This window comes from Pantherophis guttatus, chromosome 2 (assembly GCF_059756535.1).
Source record: "Pantherophis guttatus breed Tessera chromosome 2, ASM5975653v1, whole genome shotgun sequence".
Lineage (NCBI taxonomy): Eukaryota > Metazoa > Chordata > Lepidosauria > Squamata > Colubridae > Pantherophis > Pantherophis guttatus.
In genome coordinates, this window is record NC_142064.1 from 227,964,288 (window position 1) to 227,984,802 (window position 20,515).

The 20,515-nt window shown below is 43.1% G+C and overlaps 1 protein-coding gene across 3 annotated transcripts in view; it reads left to right on the plus strand.

The window, feature by feature from the left end:
* Nucleotides 1-744: 744 nt before the first annotated feature.
* NR2C2 (nuclear receptor subfamily 2 group C member 2) overlaps nt 745-20,515 on the plus strand; it is a 61,205-nt gene continuing 41,434 nt past the window's right edge. Inside the window, exons 1-2 of one of the 3 annotated variants that reach the window (XM_060688284.2) lie at nt 745-1,102; nt 9,587-9,667. In XM_060688284.2, coding sequence (XP_060544267.1) covers nt 9,608-9,667 — 60 coding nt within the window. In that variant the 5' untranslated portion in view covers nt 745-1,102; nt 9,587-9,607. The remainder of the gene's footprint in view (nt 1,103-9,586; nt 9,668-20,515) is intronic. The other 2 variants (XR_015731679.1, XM_060688286.2) reach the window with 2 other exon arrangements.

Consider the following 20,515-nt stretch of genomic DNA (forward strand, 5'->3'; position numbering starts at 1 on the left):
ACCTTTTGACGAGCAAAATCAATGGGGAAGCCATATTCTTTTAACAACCCTGTTACTAATTTATCAAATGCAGTGATTCACTTAAGAATTGTGGCAAGAAAAGTCGTAAATTGGGGCAAAATAATAACTGTCTCACTTAATAGAAATTTTGGGCTCAATCGTGATCATAAGTCGAGGACTTACACCTGTATCAAAATCGAGGTATGAAAAGTCATGATGCCGCCGATTCCCATTCCCCTTCCCCCTCCAAATTTAAACCCTGTCACTTCATTAAAGCGAACACGGCTCCTTCGCTTTTTGTTAAATAATAGAATAATCATAGAATTGTTTATTGGCCAAGTGTGATTGGCCACACAAGGGATTTGTCTTAGGTGTATGTGCTCTCAGTGTACGCAAGGAGAATAAAATACATTCTCAAATATAAGAATAAAAAGATACAACACTTAGTGATAGTCAAGGTTACTAATAAGCTATCAAATCGTACTAGGAAACAAAAACAATATAATTGAAAGATAAAATTGAACGATAAAAGCAGCGCCCCCGGGACGGGTAGATCTCCTAGCCCTGGCAAGGATGCCCCGCTGATTTCCAGCCTCAAATTTGATCGCGCGCGCCGGCTGCTCCCGAGACCAACCGCTCCACCTTTGGGGACTGTGGGAGGGGACGGAATAAACAGCCTCACGAGAGCTCGAAGCCATCTCCACCTCAGGTAGCCCCTCCTCTCCCCTGGCCCAGCCCCGCCTTATTAGGCGGAGTGGGGGGGGGAGAGAAGAGAGATGGAGGGGGCCGCGACAGGCGTAATGCTGGGAAGAGGAAGCTGGCGAACGCTCCCAGGCGGCAACAGCGCAGAGAACAGTGCCTGGAGGGGTCACGAACTCTGACCTTTCGCCAAAAGGCACCCGCTTTCCCCTCCCCCCACCAACATTCCTCCTTCTCCCCCCCCCCGCTCCTACGCTAACCCCTTCGGTGCCGCTATCTCCGCCTTCCGCTCCCCCCTCCTTGGCGGAAGGCGGCGGCCGCGAGGGGGGGGGCTAACGAACCAGGCCCAGCGAACCGTTAGGAGGAAGCCACCGCCAAGCTAAGTTTGGCGCCAAATCCTGAGGTAAAAAAAACCGCCTTATGCTTGCAGGCGTCGAGGTTTTCTTTCCGGCCCCGCGGCTGAGGCGGGCGGGCAGCCGTGCCGCATGGCGGAGCGTCTGACGGGCCGCGCGTGTCTCGGTGGGTAAAGAAGAGCCTCTGGCTTGGCGGCTTGGGCGCAGTTCTTTTCTTTGCCGTGGGCGGCTTTGCGCTGCGAGCTTGCCGCACAGCCGGTCTAACCGCGAGCGAAGTGGAAGGAAGATGGAGTCTGAGCGGGCGGAGGCAGTGGCTTGAACCCGACCCTTTTACCTTTGCCACCGGGAGGGCGGAGGGGAGGGGGCGGCGGGTATTTTGCATACGGGGCAGCCCGTCGCCATCTTTGCGGACGTTTCCCCCACCCAACCTAAGCGTCGCTTAGAACAGCGGTCTGCATGTTTGAGGCGCCCCGCGGCCGAGTGTGAGGAAAGAAGGCGTCGGAGTGAAGAGCCATCAAGGCCGGGAGATGGGGGGGGAGAGAAACAAATGGCGGAGCTTATGGAATTGGCCTCCTGCCAGCTCCGCCATTTTGTCACTCGCTTAGCTCATGGGAAGCTCTTTCGTCTTCCAATTTGCCCCCCTCCGCCGCATTGGGAGGTGGGGCCGAACTTTGAGCGATGGTGGTGTTTTCCAATCAGCTCTCCGTATTGAGAGGTTGGGGCCGAACGTTTATTGATTGGTGGTACTCTCCAATGAGCGCAGAGGCAGCTGGTTTCCGTCTTCCTAATGAAAATGAATTGGTTGAAGGGAAAACGTGGGAAAAGGGGAGTGTGTGTTTTGAAGGAGATCAAGCATCATGAATTCAGCGTTTTTTAATTGTGTTAATTGGGATGCGTTCTTTGTTTTAATATAGATATTTCCCATGTATCTTTTGTCATGGAAGTGCGTTCCTTGGAATTCAAGATCACGAAATTGAACTCAAAATACAGACAGCTCGTGCTGTACAACCGTTAGTCAGGGAGACGGACAACTTTATTATTTATGATGCTGCTGCTGTGTATTTTTAAAAGCTGCAAATAACATTTCATCAGAAAATTGATATGGTGAACAAAAGATAGAAAACACTGCACTCGGCTGAAAACCAATGTAGCATAGGAGTTAAGGTATAGAGCTACCACGAGAAACCCCAGATTCAAGTTTTCTGTTAGCCATGGAAGTTAATGCTTTGGACCAGCAAATCTCTTTCATGTTAAAATGAAAGTGATGAGGGGCAAAAGATGAAGTACTATGTATGTTTCCTTAAGCTCCCTAGCAGAATATAATAAATGACGCTTTTTACCATTCCCTATCTTAAAAAATAAGCCTAGTGAATAATTGGATGAGGAAAGTCACCCGAAATTCCCCCTGCAACTAAACTAGGAGATTGAAAAAACATCTCTGAGAAAGGCAGTGGCAAACTACTTTAATGCAAAAAAAAAAAAAAAAAGTGGGTGTATCTTTGAAGTCATCAGAACTTGAGCTGAGCAAGGAGATCTTGTTTTATTGCAATATTAGGCACAATGCACTTACCAAAATAACATGTATATGAAAATATATGCTAATTTATACTACTTGTTTCTCACCTATTAATGTATTACTGGTCATTTTGTGCTAGTGTAATTATAATTATATTTTAAGCATGTAATTGAATAAAATATCAAATGCCATCTACTCCAGTACTCATTTTAAATCATTCCTTCATTTTCTTCCCATTATTGAACCTAATTTTTCTTATGTGAACATAATACCAAGGCTTATTTCTCTTAGAATAAATGGCCTTGAATAAGGAACTTGAAATGTAAAATGCAAGCTATTAACATTATTATAGTCTGCTTTGCTGATGGTTCCAGTGGAAATGATACCTGCACATGTAAATTTATATAAATGAGGTGGTCTTTAATGAAGCAATACAAGCTTTCCAGTGTTTTGGGCAATACACTTTGCAGGACATCTCTTTCAAATACTTTTCCAAATTTAAGGTTTATAATCAGTTTCCTCTAGGAACAATTAATTTCTATTTTCAGTTTCTTTGCAGAACAAGTTGGACCAAGTAGTCCATCTTTGTTTGCACACATATATTGACACATTGTTTAGTCATACTTTATTCCATTAATCCAAATTTTCTTCCTTCCTTTGTAGGCAATTCCATTCAGTTTTGATAGAGTGGGAGGGAGACAGGTTTTTCTATAGGTCCCTCTGTAGAGTCCTATAGGATTCAAAACTATCCCTCCTGTTTAATATCTGTACAGAATTACTGGTTGAGGCAGTGGTGAAATCTAAAATTTGTTACTACCAGTTCTGTGGGCGTGGCTTGGTGGTGGGGGCAATGTGACTGGGTGGGCGTGGCCAATTTTTTTTTAACTTTTAAAACCATTTTTTACATGTAAAGCCATGTAAAAAAATGCTTTCAAAAGGCTCTGATGATCCCAGCTGAGTTGCCTGATCATCAGAGGGTTTTTTAAAAAAAAAGTTGGGCAGGTAACTCAGCTGGAATCGTCAGAGCTTGGCTGGTTAGAGCTTGGCTCGTCAGAGGCATTTAAAAGAAAAAAAGCCTCTGATGATCGTGCGGCTCAGCTGGGCATGGGGGGCGGGGGCAAGGAGTTTTGCTACTGGTTCTCTGAACTGCCCGCCACCATTGCTACCTATTCGCCCGAGCCGGTTCGAACCAGGAGCATTTCACCCCTGGGTTGAGGTCACTTGTCAGTTCAGTCTGGTATTATCAATACGGGAATGATAATGCCCAATTACATCTTTCAAACCTGAGCCAACCAACTGATACTTTTGAGGTCTTGGATGGATGGGAACAAATTGACTTCATTTCATCTTACCAAGACCATATGGCTATGAATATTGAGGATCCCAGAGACAGGGATTTTCCATTTTTAGTCCTAGCTCGGGTTGCACTTCCCCATTTCGAAGTGATGTATATTCAAAGATGTTCTTGTCTCACAGTTCCTGCTTGAAGAGACCCTTCAAAGAGCTACTTACATGTAAGTCACCTATGAACTCAAATATTGCAGTGCATTTGTGGTTAATATGAGGCTTTCCTTGAAAACTCCCAGAAGCTTTAACTGGTCCAGATTGCATTGGTGTGAGCACTAATGGGCATGCCTTAGTCTGACTATGAGATACCCCTGCTTTGCAAGTTGCATTAGTTGCCAGCCTGCTCGCGTATACAATTCAAGGTACTGGTTGTCAGTTATAAAGCCCTGCATGGCATAGAGCCAGGTTCCTTTATAGATTACTTATAGGTTTCTACCTGGCCAGTACAAATTGACAGAATTGGCATGCTCCCTTCAATTAAATAATGCTGTTTATCTGGACCTGAAAAGTGCATCTTCTCTATTGTGGCATCTGCTTTCTGGAAAAGGAATGCTGTGGCTTCTGCCCTGATGGCATTCTGGAAGGCCTAAAAGACCTAGATGTTTCCCCAGGCTTGGGGTTAGAGAGCATGTGCTTCCTTTGTTGTATAAGTCTTTGAGTAGCTGGATGCCATTTTGTTTATCTGTGTTGTGTTTTTATTTTGATCTCTGATATTTTGAATTGCCCAGAGTTGTTTGGAGTCAGTCAATATTTGACACTATTAAATAATTAAATGACAAAAATTTTACCATTATTCACAAGATAATGCTATTAGAATTAATGATAGTTAATACTGACTATCCAAAACCACAATAATTTTTAATAGACAGTTGAAGAATATTATTATTAGTTATTTGAAAGACTTTGGAATAGACTTGGAATGCTTATATTAACAAATCAGGGGTTAAAGGCCTTAAAGAATATTACACATATTTCTTTGCTTTTTAAGGTACAATTATTGCCACAGTATATTTTTAATGCTTACTGGGCATCTCAGATAATCTTTTTAAAAGATTGGCTATTTACATTTTAAAGCTAGAAGTACTATATAGAATAACTAGCTGTACCCGGCCACGCGTTGTTGTGGCCTAGTCTGGTGCTTCCGCTGGGCTAAAAGAGTGAGGCTGAAGTTCCAAACTCTCCACGAACATTTGGTGGGTGTGGCCAACTCGACGTCACTCATTTTCATCAGTCACGTGACAGCCCCCGAGCCACGCCTGCCCAGCTGGTGATTAGGGCAGAGAACCGGTTACTAAAAAACAATGGGAACTTTGTATCTCTCTTTGTATCTCTCTATGTCTCTCTCTCTCTCCCCCCCCCGTATCTCTCTATGTGTCTCTCTCTCCCCCTCTCTCTGTATCTCTCTTTCCCCCCCTCTGTATCTCTCTATGTCTCCCCCCTCTGTATCTATGTGTCTCTCTCCCCCCTCTGTATCTCTCTATGTGTGTGTCTCTCTCTCCCCCTCTCTATCTCTGTATGTGTCTCTCCCCCCCCCCCGGTCTCTCTGTATTTCTCTATGTCTCTCTCTCCCTCTCTCTCTGTTTATCTCTGTCTCTGGCCCGGCCTCTTCTGCATCCCCCGCCATCACTCTTACCTTTTCAGGCCAGGCCTTCGCAGCTCTCCGCACCACAGCAGAAACTCGGGGGCCCCCTTTGTCCTCCCTACACAGATGTTCTCTGGGGACTCGACGGGGGGATGCATAGGAGGGAAGGGAGGGAGGGGGCGCTGTGGGGGTTCGAGGCTGGTTTGGGGCTTCCCGCCCAAAGGAAGAAAGCGGCAAAGCCAAGAGCCACGCACACCCCACTGGACCCTTGCTGCGCAGTTCTCCTCCCCCACCTGCCAAGGGCAGGGGAATGATTAAATCCCCCGCTCTTCCAGGCGAAACGAAGAAGGGCCGGCCATGCTCCTTCCTGCCCGTTTCCGCCCCCCGAAGCCTCCCCGGAGCGTCTTTTCTGCCAGAGAGTGAAATTTTCGTGTAGGCTCCGTGAACTGCCAGAGCGCCCACCTGGGAATCAAAGGCAGTGCTGGTCAAAGGCGACTCTGAGGCTCCAGTTGCCTCCATCTCCCGCTCACCGACTGGATTCGCAAAGCGCCGGTTAGCAGCTGGTCTTTCTGACCTCGGGGCCCGTGGTAGCGCTGGGCCAGGCGCGATTCGGGCCAGGCAAGGGATGGAGGGTTCCCGCTCGGCGGACCCAGGTAGCCTCGTTGCCAGGTATTCTTTGGAGGGAGCCCCGAGAACGGCTGGCGAGGGGGATGGGCAGCAGCGGCGGGCAAGGCTAATTCGCTGGGTGGCCGGGGGAGGGGGAGATCAGAGCCAGGCTCCGGTGGGCCCTGCCCAGCCCTAGAAGCGCCGGCTGCGAGGGCTTCCCAGCGAGGAGCTGGCTGCCTACCTGCCGAGCCTGGTGGCAGGATATGGCGTCTCTGCCTTCCAAATGCGCAGTTTCTTGGAAGCAATATGGAGAGTCTAAATATAAGAAGCAGAAATCTGTTGAGCGTAATCAGGGCTGGGAGACTGCCATGTTGGTTTTACGTCCAGCAGATGGCGCTGTTCTTCAATGTTTGTCAATGTCTTTCAATGTTTTCCAATGTTTTTCATGTTTTTACCTGTCACAGGTGTGACATGTATATAATATAGATATATAAAAACACGCCTGTAGTCGAATGCAACGTTGTGTCAAAATTTGAAAGCAATCGGTGAAGAACTTTCGGAGATGTCCAATTATGTACAAACGGACATTTACATTTTTATTTATATAGATGACAATCACTTTATGTGAGATGAGAACTATATAAAGTTAATAAATAAATAAGAAAGAACATACAAATACAATATGCCTTCTCCCACTATTGTCTCATTTTGCTTTAAGATTTATAATGTGGCTATCATAATTTTGGAAAAGAATGCAACAAAGATATAAATAGATATTTGAGTTAATACTAAAAATTTGGAATTTGTTAAAATACAGGTGTACTGAGCATGGGGTATAGCAAAAAAGAAAAAAATTGCAGTAGAAAGATGGATCAGGATATAGAGTCTTGGAGTGGATATGAGTTTGCTCTCATAAACTTGCTCTTTATTGATGTAAAGGAAAGACTGATCAATATATATGGTCAATATTTAATGCATTTTTAATACTAAATGTACTATTACTGCAAGTGAACTGCATAATTTTTAATGGTTAGAGTTCTCCAATTCTATTTAAATTTTGATATTGAGGTCAGCTATGATTTAACTAGTGCATAGATTTCTTTTTAGTGTGAGCAAAGTAATTTGAAAGGTAAGGGCTATCACTTCTTTATATGCTAGTTCTGTCAGTTGGCAAAGAAAAAAATGGTTCCATGGTTGAAGAAGGTGATTAGTATCTCCCTGAAGAGAGGTTTCCTCTTCCTCTACTACCACTCTACCTGTTTTATACAATAAAGCTTATAAAGTGAAATTCTTGTTAGTTAATTATCTACTTGAAATTTAATAAATATTCTAATTAATGGAAGTTTATATATATATATATATATCATTATCACATCACAGTATCTTGAAAATAACAAATTCATGACAATTATTGGTCCTATCAGAGGCTAACTGATGCAATTTTCTATTGGTTTCTTGCAAAAGAAATAAGGGTCTAGTCATAGCATTCCAAAATTACACAGAGTTTTTTAGCCTGACTAAACAGACAAAAGAAATTTGCAAAAGCAGATGTTAGCTTTATTTTGCCAAATGTTAATAAAATCTTTTTATTTACCTGGTAAACTGAAACAAAAGCACAAATGGGATAATGGAATTATGATTATAAGTAAGTTTGTGTGTGATATTTGTACTTGATTTTATTTATTTATATTCCACCTTTATTTATACAAATAATACAAGCCAGTAAACATCAAATATAGCTTTCTTCTTCCTATTTTAGTCACAACAGTCCTGTGAAGTGAATTGGGCTAAGAGAGTGTGACTGGCCCCAGGTTACAGAGCTGGCTTTTATGGCTGAAGCGGGACTAGAATTTATGGTTTCCGTGTTTCTAGCCTGGTGTCTTAACACTATAGTCATTTGTTTAATATGGCTTCGTTGAGACTGTTTAGAACTTTAGACAAGTCCCTGCAGTTTTCTTGGTAAGGTTTTTCAGAGGTGGTTTGTCATTCCCTCCTTCCTAGGTCTGAGAGTGACTGGCTTGAGGCCATCCAGCTGGCTTCTTGCCTAAGGGGGGACTAGAACTCATGGTTTCCAGCCTGATATCTTAAGCACTACAACAAACTGGCTCTCACAGTAGCCTAATCCTACATAAATCCATTCTTGTTTTAGATTTATAGCTGCCTCTATATCTGACAGTATTAAATTCTGCAGTGTAAAAGTAACGAAAATTTACTTCTACTGGTCCTAACTCTCTCTTCATGTTGTTTCACTTAGTGACTCCATATCCTAATACAGTACAGTGAAAATGGAAGGCATGCTTCTCTCTGTTCATAGTCTGTAGCACTTCATCTCACAAGCACTCGGGACGTTTTAGGGAAATAAAGAGGCTAAAGCAGGAGTGGGCAACTATGGCTCATTTACCGATGGACTTCAGAATCCAGAATTCCTGAGCCAGTCATGCTGTGGGAGTTGAAGTCCACATAATGCTGCTGTAAAGGGGCCATAGTTACCTACCCTTGGGCCAAAGGGAGCTGATCCTTTTTGCAAAAAAGGGACTACCTGTAATTTGCAAAATACAGGTAGCCCCTGACTTAAGACCAGACATTTTACAAAGTTGTAAACAGCCATGGAACAAATGTTTGACAACTTATAAAGCACTCCATTTGTCGTAAATGATTGTGCTCCTCCATGGTCATGTGATCACATGTCAGGTAGGTCAGCTTTATGACCAGTCACAGCATTCTGCAATCATGTGACCATGATTCATCAAACTACTATTTTGCCAGCTTCTTACAAAAAAATGCTCATTCAAATGAATGTGTTTGCTTAATGGTCACTACAGAAAAGGCTGGAAAATTAATCACAGTCACATGGGTGCCTCAGTTTATGACTGCAGACTTACAATTGGATTTCCAGTCCCAATTACGGTCATAAGTTAAGGACTACTTGTAACAACAACAATATATTTAGCTGAGGAATGCCAGCAGTGTAAAACTTTCTAGAATATTGTGCATTGGCAGAAAGGTGAGTGGCCATTATAGGGGTAATTAAATTGTTCATCTTTGGGATGAACAGAAATTTGAACTCCAATTAGTATTAATGCTACACAAATCTTAGTGTACTGGGCAGCTATAGTAAGTGAGTCCTAAGCTTGATTTTTCCTGAACTATTTACTTTTAACATTACATTCATATTCCATATAAATACATATAAATATTATTAAGAGATTTTTGATAGCAACATAGTGGACTAAATTTATAAAGCCCCATTTCTTGCTAATTTAATAGTTTTTTCACAAGTATAGCATACTATACATGTTCCAATAAAAATGCTTAGAACAATCATGTTTAAATATGTGCAGCCATAAACCATTATATAATATTTATAACCTCTTTCTGTTCAAATTAGAATTATGCATAAATGTAATTATTCTCAGTAATAAAAATGATAAAATTTCCAATTTTACTGTGCCTGATAGAAGTTACTGGCATCCCTCCAAACAGGTTCTCTAATGATCTTTCACCATGGCAACCAATATGGAGGTGCTGGCTCAGCAAATAGTGGAGACACAGCAGGTGGCTGAGGTGAGTGATGGATAATATTACAGTAGTCTCAGTTCATTTCTAAAAAGAAAATACTGTTTCCAACTAATTAGTTCTAAAGTAGCAATTATTTATATTACAATGATATTACTTCATAAAATATAAAGGCATTCTTTTTGTATTAATACACATTATTTATATGAGCAAAATGTCCATTAAGAGATTTAGAAAACATGTCGTTCCCAATCTTTTTAATGCAGCTTGCCAGAAAGGCTGTTGGGTAAAAGACAGAAGCCACATTTGAGTTTTCAACCATATTCCATGTGTTTCATTTTTCTTGTAGCAACCTTAGTTAAAAACTTACATGAAAACTTTTAGACATGCGTAATAAGCCTTCAAAACCTTTCTAAATCAAAATATTCACTTTTTTGTCCTTGAGGCACAATAACGCAAGTTGTTCTCTGCTGTCAGTTGCAAATTATAAGATTATACTTGAGTCATTCCCAGATCATAAAAACTTAGGGTCATGAATCAAATTAATAAAGATGTCTGTGTCATATAGTCTGTTGCCTCATACTTTTGGCAGAAAATTTTAGAGAACATTTGCCCATGTTTTCTACTTAAAAAACTGAATAGAATTGGCAACTTATAATTATATCTCTTAATTTTGTTTACAATAATTCTTACCTGGCCTTTTTTGAAAAAACTAAATGAAATTAACATAATGATTGCAGATAGTCCTTGTGATAGCTGTGGTTTTGAATATTATTTGTGGTATAATAAAGTTTTACAGGAAAATTATAGAGGTCATAAAAGAAATATATAAGCATATTGGTATATTAATTGTAAAGAATTTGAACAAAGCTTTCCAGTTTAGTTCTTTTAATTAGGTAATTTTATTATTAGATTGTGGAATGTTAAATACATCCTAATTTCAAAAACACGTTGCCAATGTGACTTTAAATTTATCCTTATTTTTCCTTTTTTTCCCTTTTTTTGTATTCAAATTGTTCTTTTTATTAGTTTATAATATATAATACAAAAGAAAATAATAGGAAAAAAAGGGAAGGGAAAAGTATCAGGCAAAGGAAAAAAGAAAAAACAATCATTGACTTACGATTCCCTGTAGTGCAGTAGAATAAGATAAGATCAAACCTCTACTTTTTACATAATAAAATAAAACTAGTCATTTCTGTAACAACAAACCTATTAATCAGTAAAATGCAAAGTCCAGAAGTGGTTTCCAAATAGAAACAAAAGTAATTGTATTTTTTTCTTTAATCAAAGCAGTAAATTTGGCCATCTCTGCTAACTCCATCAGCTTTTGCAACCATTCATCCATTGTAGGCATCAAAGTGTCCTTCCATTTTTGTGCATAAAGTAATCTTGCTGCCTTCAACATATATAACATCAAAGTTCCATTTTTCCAAGTCTTTTTCCAGTAGACCCAGAAGAAAAGTTTCTGGTTTTATCTTTATATTCACTTTGAGAATATTCTATACTAAGATGTGAATCCTACTCCAATATGTCTTTGCTTTATCACATGCCAACTCTAAATGATAAAATGTCCCTTCTTTACATTTACAATTCCAACATTCATTTGAAATACCTTTATAAATTCTTGACAACTTATCTGGTGTTTGTTTGTTTGTTTGTTTGTTTGTTTGTTTGTTTGTTTTATTAGATTTATATACCGCCCTACTCCCAAAGGACTAAGGTGTTAAATACCAATGATATAAAATCTAATAAAATTTTCTTTTCAATTATAATTTAGTGTAAATTTTAGACCTTTCGTCCACATATTATCCCATTGTTCCAGCATTACATTATATCCAAAGTTTCTTGCCCACTGAACCATATTTTACATATTCATTCTCTCAAATTCAATTACAATTTATAAACCTTAGCAATAATATATTCATCAGTATCACACAGTAGGATTTCCAATTCATTTTTCACAAAGTCAAATCCTTAACTCTTTTTATCTAATTTGAATCTTTCTTTCAATTGTAAATATTTAAACCAATGGAAGATGTGTCCTTCTGATTCTAACTCCTCTTTGGGTTTAAGGATAGGAAGATAGGATCACCAAATTTAAAAGATATCATTTGACCATAAGTCCATCAGTCTGGCTTTGACAGCATTTCCTAATTTCAACAACACATTGACAATGTACTTCTAAATATATCCTTATTTTTAAATATATTTTAATTTCAATAAACCATTGACAAAGAGAGTCATTTTGGTTTAGTGGTTAAGGTGCCAGGAGAATGTGAGTTCTAATTCTGCCTTAAGCATGAAATCCAGCTGGGTGACCTTAGGTCAGTCAGTCATTTTCTCTCAGACCAGTCCACCTCACAGAGTTGTTATGAGGAAAATAGGAAGAGGAAGGAGTATTAGGCATGTTCACCACCTTGAGTTATTTATGAAAAATAATAAAAGTGAGATAAAATCTTTTTAAAAGTGTGCCATTAACTTCCAAATGGGTATCCAGTTATGTAAGGTCTAGATAGCAAGACAATTAAATGAATACATCACTGAATTGAAAATCCTACACAAACAATGCTTATTAATGATTTCCTAACAGGCTGAAGTAATGGATGGGGTACTACACTGTTCTTGGTCCTATTTTGTTGTTATTGTTAATGATTTTGATGAAGAAATAAAGAGAATGCTCATTAAGACTGCAGATGATGCAAAACTGAAGAGAATAATAATGTTATATAAGATGAAGATAATTTTAAATGGTCTTGATGTGTCTGAGAAATGGGCTGAGAAAAAAACAGAATTAAATTTAATAGAAATCCAAAATTTATTCTTTCTAAGGAAAGCAATGAACTGCATGGTTTGTTGTCAAAATGATCTAGGGATAGTAGTTGGTTGCAACCGGGATATGAGCAGAAGGATATGACTGCAGCAATAGCAGGCACAATTTTAATCTACATCAATAGAAATATAGCTTCCAAATTTTGAGAAATAGTTCTGCTATATTGTACATTATTCAGACCTCAAGAATTGTTGCCAGTTTCGCATTCCACAGTGCAAGCAGGATTCAGACATTGGAAAACAGTAGAAAAACAGCCCAGATGATAGAGTATTACAAGAAATAAAAAAAGTTGAAAAGAGAAGACTGAGAGGGATTTGGCACAATTCAAATATACGAAAGGATACCTTAATAAACACTAAGTTTTGTTTTGCTATTTATTTATTTAACACATTTCTTAACTGCCCATCTCCCTCAGAGAGGGGCTCAGGGTGGTATACTTTTTTATTTTTATTTTTATTTATTTTATTTCAAATTTATATACCGCACCTTCTCCCAAGGGACTCAGGGCGGTGTACAGCCAGATAAAAACACACAATACAAACATTAAGAACAATTAAAAGAATATATATTAATTTGCCCCCAGTTTAAAATGACAAACCAATTAAAAATTTAAAATTTAAAAATATGTTAAGCCAGCCCGGCTTGATGAAAAAAGAAAGATTTAAGGGCACGGCGGAAGGCACCTAGGTCAATTCAATCAATAAAATCAAGCATTAAAAACAGAATTTAAGATTAAAAAAAATAAAAAAATAAAACAACATTGTAAAATTACAAAAGATGCAGAATTCCAAGATGGGGAGGTTAGCAGTTGTTAACACAAGCCAGGGTGGGTGGGTGGGTGTTTCTCATGGGGCCAGGGGTGAAATGCTCCCGGTTTGGACCGGCTAGGGCGAGTAGGTAGCAATGGTGGCGGGCAGTTCGGAGAACCGGTAGCAAAAATCCCTGCCTCCACCCCCCATGCCCAGCTGAGCCGCGCGATCATCAGAGCCTTTTTTTTCTTTTAAATGGCTCTGACCAGCCAAGCTCTGACGATCCCAGCTGAGTTGCCTGCTGATCAGGCAACTCAGCTAGGATCGTCAGAACCATTTAAAAGAAAAAAAAATTCTTTTAAATGGCTCTGACGATCCAAGCTCTGACGATCCCAGCTGAGTTGCTTGCTAACCAATAGCAAAAATCCCTCCCCCCCTCCCCCCAAGCCTCCAGCTTGCTTACCTTAGCTGCTGGTCAAAACGCCTTGCTGTAATCCCTGCAATCCATTGCATCAGCAAGCAACTGAATCTGCCTGCCTGCAATCAAACTCATCGATGAGCAGCTCTATCTGCCTGCCTGCCTTCCTGCCTGCCTTGTACCTTCTATTGCAGGGGTCTCCAACCTTGGCAACTTTAAGACTTGTGGACTTCAACTCCCAGAATTCTGGGAGTTGAAGTCCACAAGTCTTAAAGTTTCCAAGGTTGGAGACCCCAGTTCTATTGGGTAAGTTTTTTTCCCCTTTGGGAGCTTTAAAAAAATGGTTAATTGGGGGGGGGGGTTTAGTTGTTCTTTTTTTAGACCTAGCCATTTAAAGTTTAGGAAGTTTTAAATTTAGCTGCTTTTATATAAAAATAAAAATAAAATAAAATAATATTTGTGCAGCTTTCTGAGATTTAGTGTGTTTCTGTAGTATTTCACTTTAACTACACAAACACAAAAAATCTCACAAAGCTGTATGTGGAATTTTGTGTGTGTGAAGTGTGAAAGTTGGTTTTGGGGCTTTTTGTGGCTGTGTGAGGTTCCTGCTTGTTGCAGGGGCCATTTTGGGTCTAGCACAGCTGCTTTTACATTGTGGGTGAGCCAGTTGTGTTGTGTTGTGTTTTGTAGGTTAAAAAAGGGCAAAGAAGTGACATTGACTTGGCCACACCCACCTGACCAACAAGCCACGCCCACCCAGTCACCTTACCAAAAAGCCCCACCCACTAATTAAGCCACGCCCACAGAACCGGCAGCAAAAAATTTTAGATTTCACCCCTGCATGGGGCCAACTAACCCCAGAGTAATGTGTGCCCTTGTGCCTCTACACAAGACTATACAGTCAAGTTTCCACCCTTTTATAGAAGGCCAAAAGATTGGAGGATTTCCTCACGTATGAGGGCAAGATGTTCTACAAAGCAGGGGCAGCATCAGAAAAGGCTCTCTGTCGAGTCCTGCCGGAGCTCGCCATCAATGGGGTGTGTGGGAGACGAAGGAGTGGAGATAAGCAGCCGCAGAGAACACACAAACAGTTCCTGGATAGCAGCATTCAGGGCAATGATTGATGACGTTGCTGGGCCTCTCCGATTCTGCTGTCCTCGCTGCTCGCAGCTGTTACTGTTAAGGGAGTGGGGGGTGCTTGATTGATAATCACCGGATGTATGTTTAAGGGGCTGAGTTTTTGTTAAATAGCGCTGTGGTGTGATTACACCCAGCGCTGACTTTGAACCAAAACACCGACTTGTACTTTACTTTTGACTGCAAGCTTATCATTGCCAAAGTAAACCCTGATTCTCTGTGTGTTACTGGTGATTATTTCCTATCGCAGTTCTGAACGAACGACAAGCCGAGAGAAAGTCAGCGCTTGGTTCTTTTTCGCAAGAGGTGAGGAGTCCCTGTGGCTTTGCAGCAAAGGGGGATATGGCAGAAGGGACGGCCTTGGAAGAGCAGGAGTGTGGTGGAGATGTGGAGGGGGAGGAACCACTGATAGAGGAGGTGAAGGAGAGTGTGGAACAGTTGGCAGTGAAACCAAAAGTCAAGCAACCCAAGAGCGCCCCGCCCCGGCCGGAGGAGGAGAGTTTTCCAGGACAACGGGCTCGGACAGGGGATTGGTGGCACAGCTCTGTTCTCCTCGGGCCACGGATGCCAACACCCCCTCGCTTGGGAGCATCTTTCCAGGGCTGGAGGGAAAGACGATGGACTGAGGAGGATGAAGGGGATTGGGGGTATCCTGCTTCATCCGGTCCCAGCACCATGGATACGCTACGTGAGCGTTTTGGGGAATCTGGATTTCGTGACGCCCCATCCTGGCAGCCCTGGGTTGCAGGGCTGGAGCCTCCAGGTTCTTCTTGGCAGGATACAGGGGTGACCGCTTCGGAGACCCAGTTCCGGCTCACAAGTCCTAAATTGAGGATGGAGCGGACCTCTAGACGATCCATGGACCAACCCCCTCCAGAACAAGACCAAGGTGCCTCATCGGGAGACCTTGGAGCCGGTCCTGAGCCCCAACCAACGCAATTGGCAGGGGGCTTACCTGTTGGGGGTCGTGGGGCGGCGAGGGACCAACCTAGGCAGGACAGGAGAGCGACTGGAGCAGCGAGGACCCCAGGCCCCATGCCTTGGCCTCCGGGGGCCCCGCCGGGGCTGTGGGTCCCGCAGGCCGTTTGGGGACCACCTGCCCTGCAGACTTCCTTTGACGGAAACCCTGAACGAGTGGCTATTTTCTTAAGCCAGGTGATAAGCCATATGGACCAATATGGACAGTGGTATCCCTCCCAGTGGGCTATGGTGGTTGCTGTTACAGGGGTCCTGACGGGAGAAGCAGCTGAGTGGGTGGCAGGCCTCCATGCTAACCATGCAAGGGAACTCGTGGACCTGGGACGATTTCTGGAGGCTCTTCGTGCCAGATTTGAAGACGAAACAAGCGCCCAGGTTGCAGAGGGGGATTTGTTTGCGCTTAAGCAACGGGGCGTACCAGCAAAGGAATATGTACAGGAGTTCCGAAAGATTGCGGCTCGGTTGGTGGGGTGGCCAGAACGTCTTCTGGTGCACCAATTCCATAAAGGACTAGACCGTGATTTACGGCAAGCCTGCGTGTACCGGGGCTTGCCCCCCAAGTTGAGTGTGTGGTACAAGGCAGCCATCGAATTGGACGTCGGTCTCCGAGAATTCCGTATACGGGGTGAAGGGGTTGCAAGTCAAGGAAAACGACCAGCAGAACGCACACAAACACCCAAGGAGACTAGACCGAATGCTGGCTCCGGCTTGGGGGAAAGGATCCAGCGGCCTGCGTTTCGTTGCTTCAGATGTAATCGCCTTGGTCATCGAGCAGCCGACTGTCCTCATCCCATGCCCCGTAACTTGGACCAAAACCCCCCTCCTAGAGCTGTGTTGAGAGGCAGAGGCCGACCAACATCCGAACGGTCCCAAATGACTCGAACATCCTGTATGGAGAGGGATCCCCTGGCTACAGATACTAAGAAAGTGGTGGCGGAAAAGTTCCCGATTGCGGCTGGGGATAGTGATGATGACGATGAGGACCCACATGACCCGATGGTGAGCGACCCCATCCGACCTTTTGTGGTACCAGTCGTACTCCGAATCCCACGGGCCACCACTGGACGCCGATATGAGGCATTGATTGATTCAGGGTGTACTCGTTGTTTAATTCGTAGGGCGATAGTTGACGAGCTTGGGCTGCGGGTTGTGCGGTTGAGAACCCCTATTACCTTTGAACAAATGGATGGTTCATTGCTGGGAGGGGCACCAGTGACTCATATAACAGAAAAGGTGCACCTCGATATTGGGGAGCACACCGAAACTATTCGGTTTATTATAGTGGAGAAAATGTTAGAACCAGTGATTTTAGGATTAGCATGGTTGGACAAGTGGGCTCCTACGATATGGTGGGAAGGGGGTTTTCGCAAACTTCGATTACCGTTGGGACCTCCCCCTACCAAGGAGGAAAAGGAGCCAGCAGGGGGAATAGAAGCAGAGAGCCCACCAGTAGACACGACGTATCCTGATGTGTATAGGGATCTCGCCAGAGTCTTTAGTGAGGAGGAATGTGAGACCCTGCCCCCTCACCGGCCTACGGATTGCAGTATTGAGTTAATACCCGGGGCGAAGCTACCCAAGCCCCGGATGTATTCAATGACACAACCCGAACTAAAAGAATTACGGAAATATATAGACAAGAACTTGGCCCGGGGTTTTATCACACCTAGTCGATCAAAGATGGCTGCCCCTGTCCTGTTTCGTGGGAAGAAAGACGGGGGTTTACGCTTATGCGTTGACTTCAGAGGTCTCAATGCAGTGTGTGTGGAGCCCCTCTATCCACTTCCCTTAATGAAGGACCTGTTAACTGCCCTAGCCACCGGTCGTATCTTTACGAAACTCGACCTACGCGAAGCGTATTATAGGATACGAATCAAACCAGGGGATGAGTGGAAAACAACATTCAATTGTCCCTTGGGAAGCTATCAGTTCCAGGTCATGCCGTTCGGACTACAGGGCGCCCCTGCGGTGTTCATGCAGTTCATCAATGAAGTGCTGCATGAACATCTGTACAGGGGTGTCCTTGTATATTTGGATGACATCTTAATTTACACGCAAACTGAAGAGGAACATATATCTCTGGTCCGACAGGTCTTAGACAAATTATTAGCTGCTAAGCTGTACGTGAAACTATCCAAATGTGAGTTTCACAAAAAGAGGATAGATTATCTAGGCTATCGAATATCAGAGAGCGGGGTAGAGATGGATCCCAGAAAAGTCCAGGCAGTGCTTGAATGGCAGGCCCCTAGAACCAGAAAGCAATTACAGAGCTTTCTAGGCTTTGCAAACTTCTATCGGCAGTTCATTCCCAGATTTGCTGAAATAGCCCTACCACTAACAGATCTGTTACGGACCAAACCGGCCACAGCTAAACCAAAGCCGGGACAAGCGTTGACGTGGTCGTCAGCGTGTCAAATGGCTTTCGAGCAGTTAAAAACACTCTTTGCTCAAGAACCAGTACTCAAGCATCCAGACCCAACGCAGGCATTCGTAGTCCAAGCAGATGCTAGCGACGTGGCTATAGGAGCAGTACTCCTACAAAGAACACAGCAGGGAGGGTTACAACCTTGTGCCTATACGTCTAAAAAGTTAACCACGACAGAGCGGGCATGGGCGATCTGGGAAAAAGAGGCATTCGCGGTCCGTTGGGCGTTGATGACATGGCGACATCTCTTGGAGGGGGCGTCTCATCCTTTTGAGGTATGGACGGACCATAAAAACTTAGAAGCCTTACAAACGCCCAGGCGACTATCTCCCAAACAGATAAGGTGGGCACAATATTTTCAGCGTTTCTCTTTCCGGTTGCGGTATGTTCCTGCTGGGAAAAACTTCCTGGCTGATGCACTGTCCCGGATGCCACAGTATAATAGCAAGCGAGAGGAAGTGATAGAACCTCTAATTGCACCTTCCCAAACCCTATTAAGACTTACAGAAGTAGATGGTCACTTACGTACCGAGTTTAAAACAGCTTTACAACAGGATCGATGGGTAATCCAAAACCCCTCTATGGTTAGCTATAATGATGGAATAGCGTGGAGGGAGAATAGAATATATGTTCCAGAACGTTTACGGAACGTAGTGTTATGCAGGTGCCATGATGCCAAATCAGCAGGCCATTTTGGGTATTTAAAAACTCTACACCTTGTGAGGAGGCAATTCTGGTGGCCACGAATGCGTAAGGACATAGAAACATACGTAAAAGGTTGTACAACCTGTGCAACCGCCAAACCCTGGTCTGGACGACCGTAAGGACTATTACAGACAGTCGCGAATCCTAGCAGGCCTTGGGAAGAGATAGCTATGGATTTCATAGTAGATCTCCCCCCTAGCCATGGCCACACTGTAATTTGGACGGTGGTAGATCTGTTTTCGAAACAGGCCCACTTTGTGCCATGTAAAAGCATACCATCCGCGCGACAATTAACCGAACTCTTTTTGCAACATATCTATCGTCTCCATGGAGCACCTAAGAGGATTATATCCGACCGCGGTGTTCAATTCACCTCTAAGTTTTGGAGACGATTTGTCCGTTTAATTGGGTCCTCTCAAGGGTTAAGTTCAGCATTCCACCCGAGCACTAACGGGGCGGCTGAACGGGCCAATGCCATGGTCGAAAGATATATCAGATGCTACGTTTCATACCAGCAGACGAATTGGTCAGGACTCCTGCCTTTCGCCGAAGTGGCATATAACAACATACCCCACCGCAGTACTGGGTTCTCCCCTTTCCAAGTAATATATGGCCGAGAGTTTTCAGCCATTCCAGAGTTAGATCCCCCTATGACAGACGGTGACACGCCACGCAGTTGGGCCGATAAAATTAGTAATGTATGGCCAAGTGTAAAAACAGCATTACAAAAGGCAGCAGACGAGTACAAAAAATATGCAGACAAGAAAAGAGACTCTCTTCCTGGACTCCACCAGTTGAAATTCTTTGGCTGACGAGGTCAATAGCATGTCTTCCGTGTCTGAATTAGTGGGACTGGCTGATGTGATGAGGCGAAGCAGTTCTGTAGGTAACCTGGCATTAACGTCATGTAAGGCTTTATAAGTAATAACACCTTGAATTGGACCCGCAAGTAAACAGGCACCAGTGCAGTTCGTGGAGGAGAGGTGCTATGTGCTCTTCTCTAGACATCAGTAGGCTCATGCGGCTGCATTCCACACATCTGTTGAAGCTTCCAGAAACTTTTTAAGGGTATCCCCATGAAAAGCGGATTGCGGTAGGTCAGATCAGGAGATGACCAGGGCATGAGTGACCAAGAAGAAGGCCTCCCTGTCCAGGAAGGGGCCTATCCAGTATACAACATGAAGTTAGGAAAAGACCCAATTTCTGGCTGCCATCTGCTCTTTGAGCAGGAGTTTTGAGAGGACATCCAAGTTACCCAGCAATTCTTTCTGAGGTAGTGCAACCCCACCAAAGATGATAAATTCCTGGACACAACCACTCCACCTTACTAGGGTTCAATTGAAATCTTTATCCCCCATTCAGACCCCCCGCAGCCTCCAGGCACACAAAAGGGTGTCCACTGCATCACTTTTGGTCTTAATAAATCCAGCTTTATTTCAACAAATATGAATGCTTACTAACATTTATTGATAGCCAGCTAAATCAATACTTTATATCCAAAAGCCCCTCACCCCCATTATTTATTCATATGGGAGACATTTTACTGCATAGTTAGTTTATTTTTTCAGCATTTTGCTTATGTAGAGGAGCATGCCTTCTAAAAAAGTTTCCTGCTGAGTTCAACATACAAAGAAAGGTCAAAATTTATTCT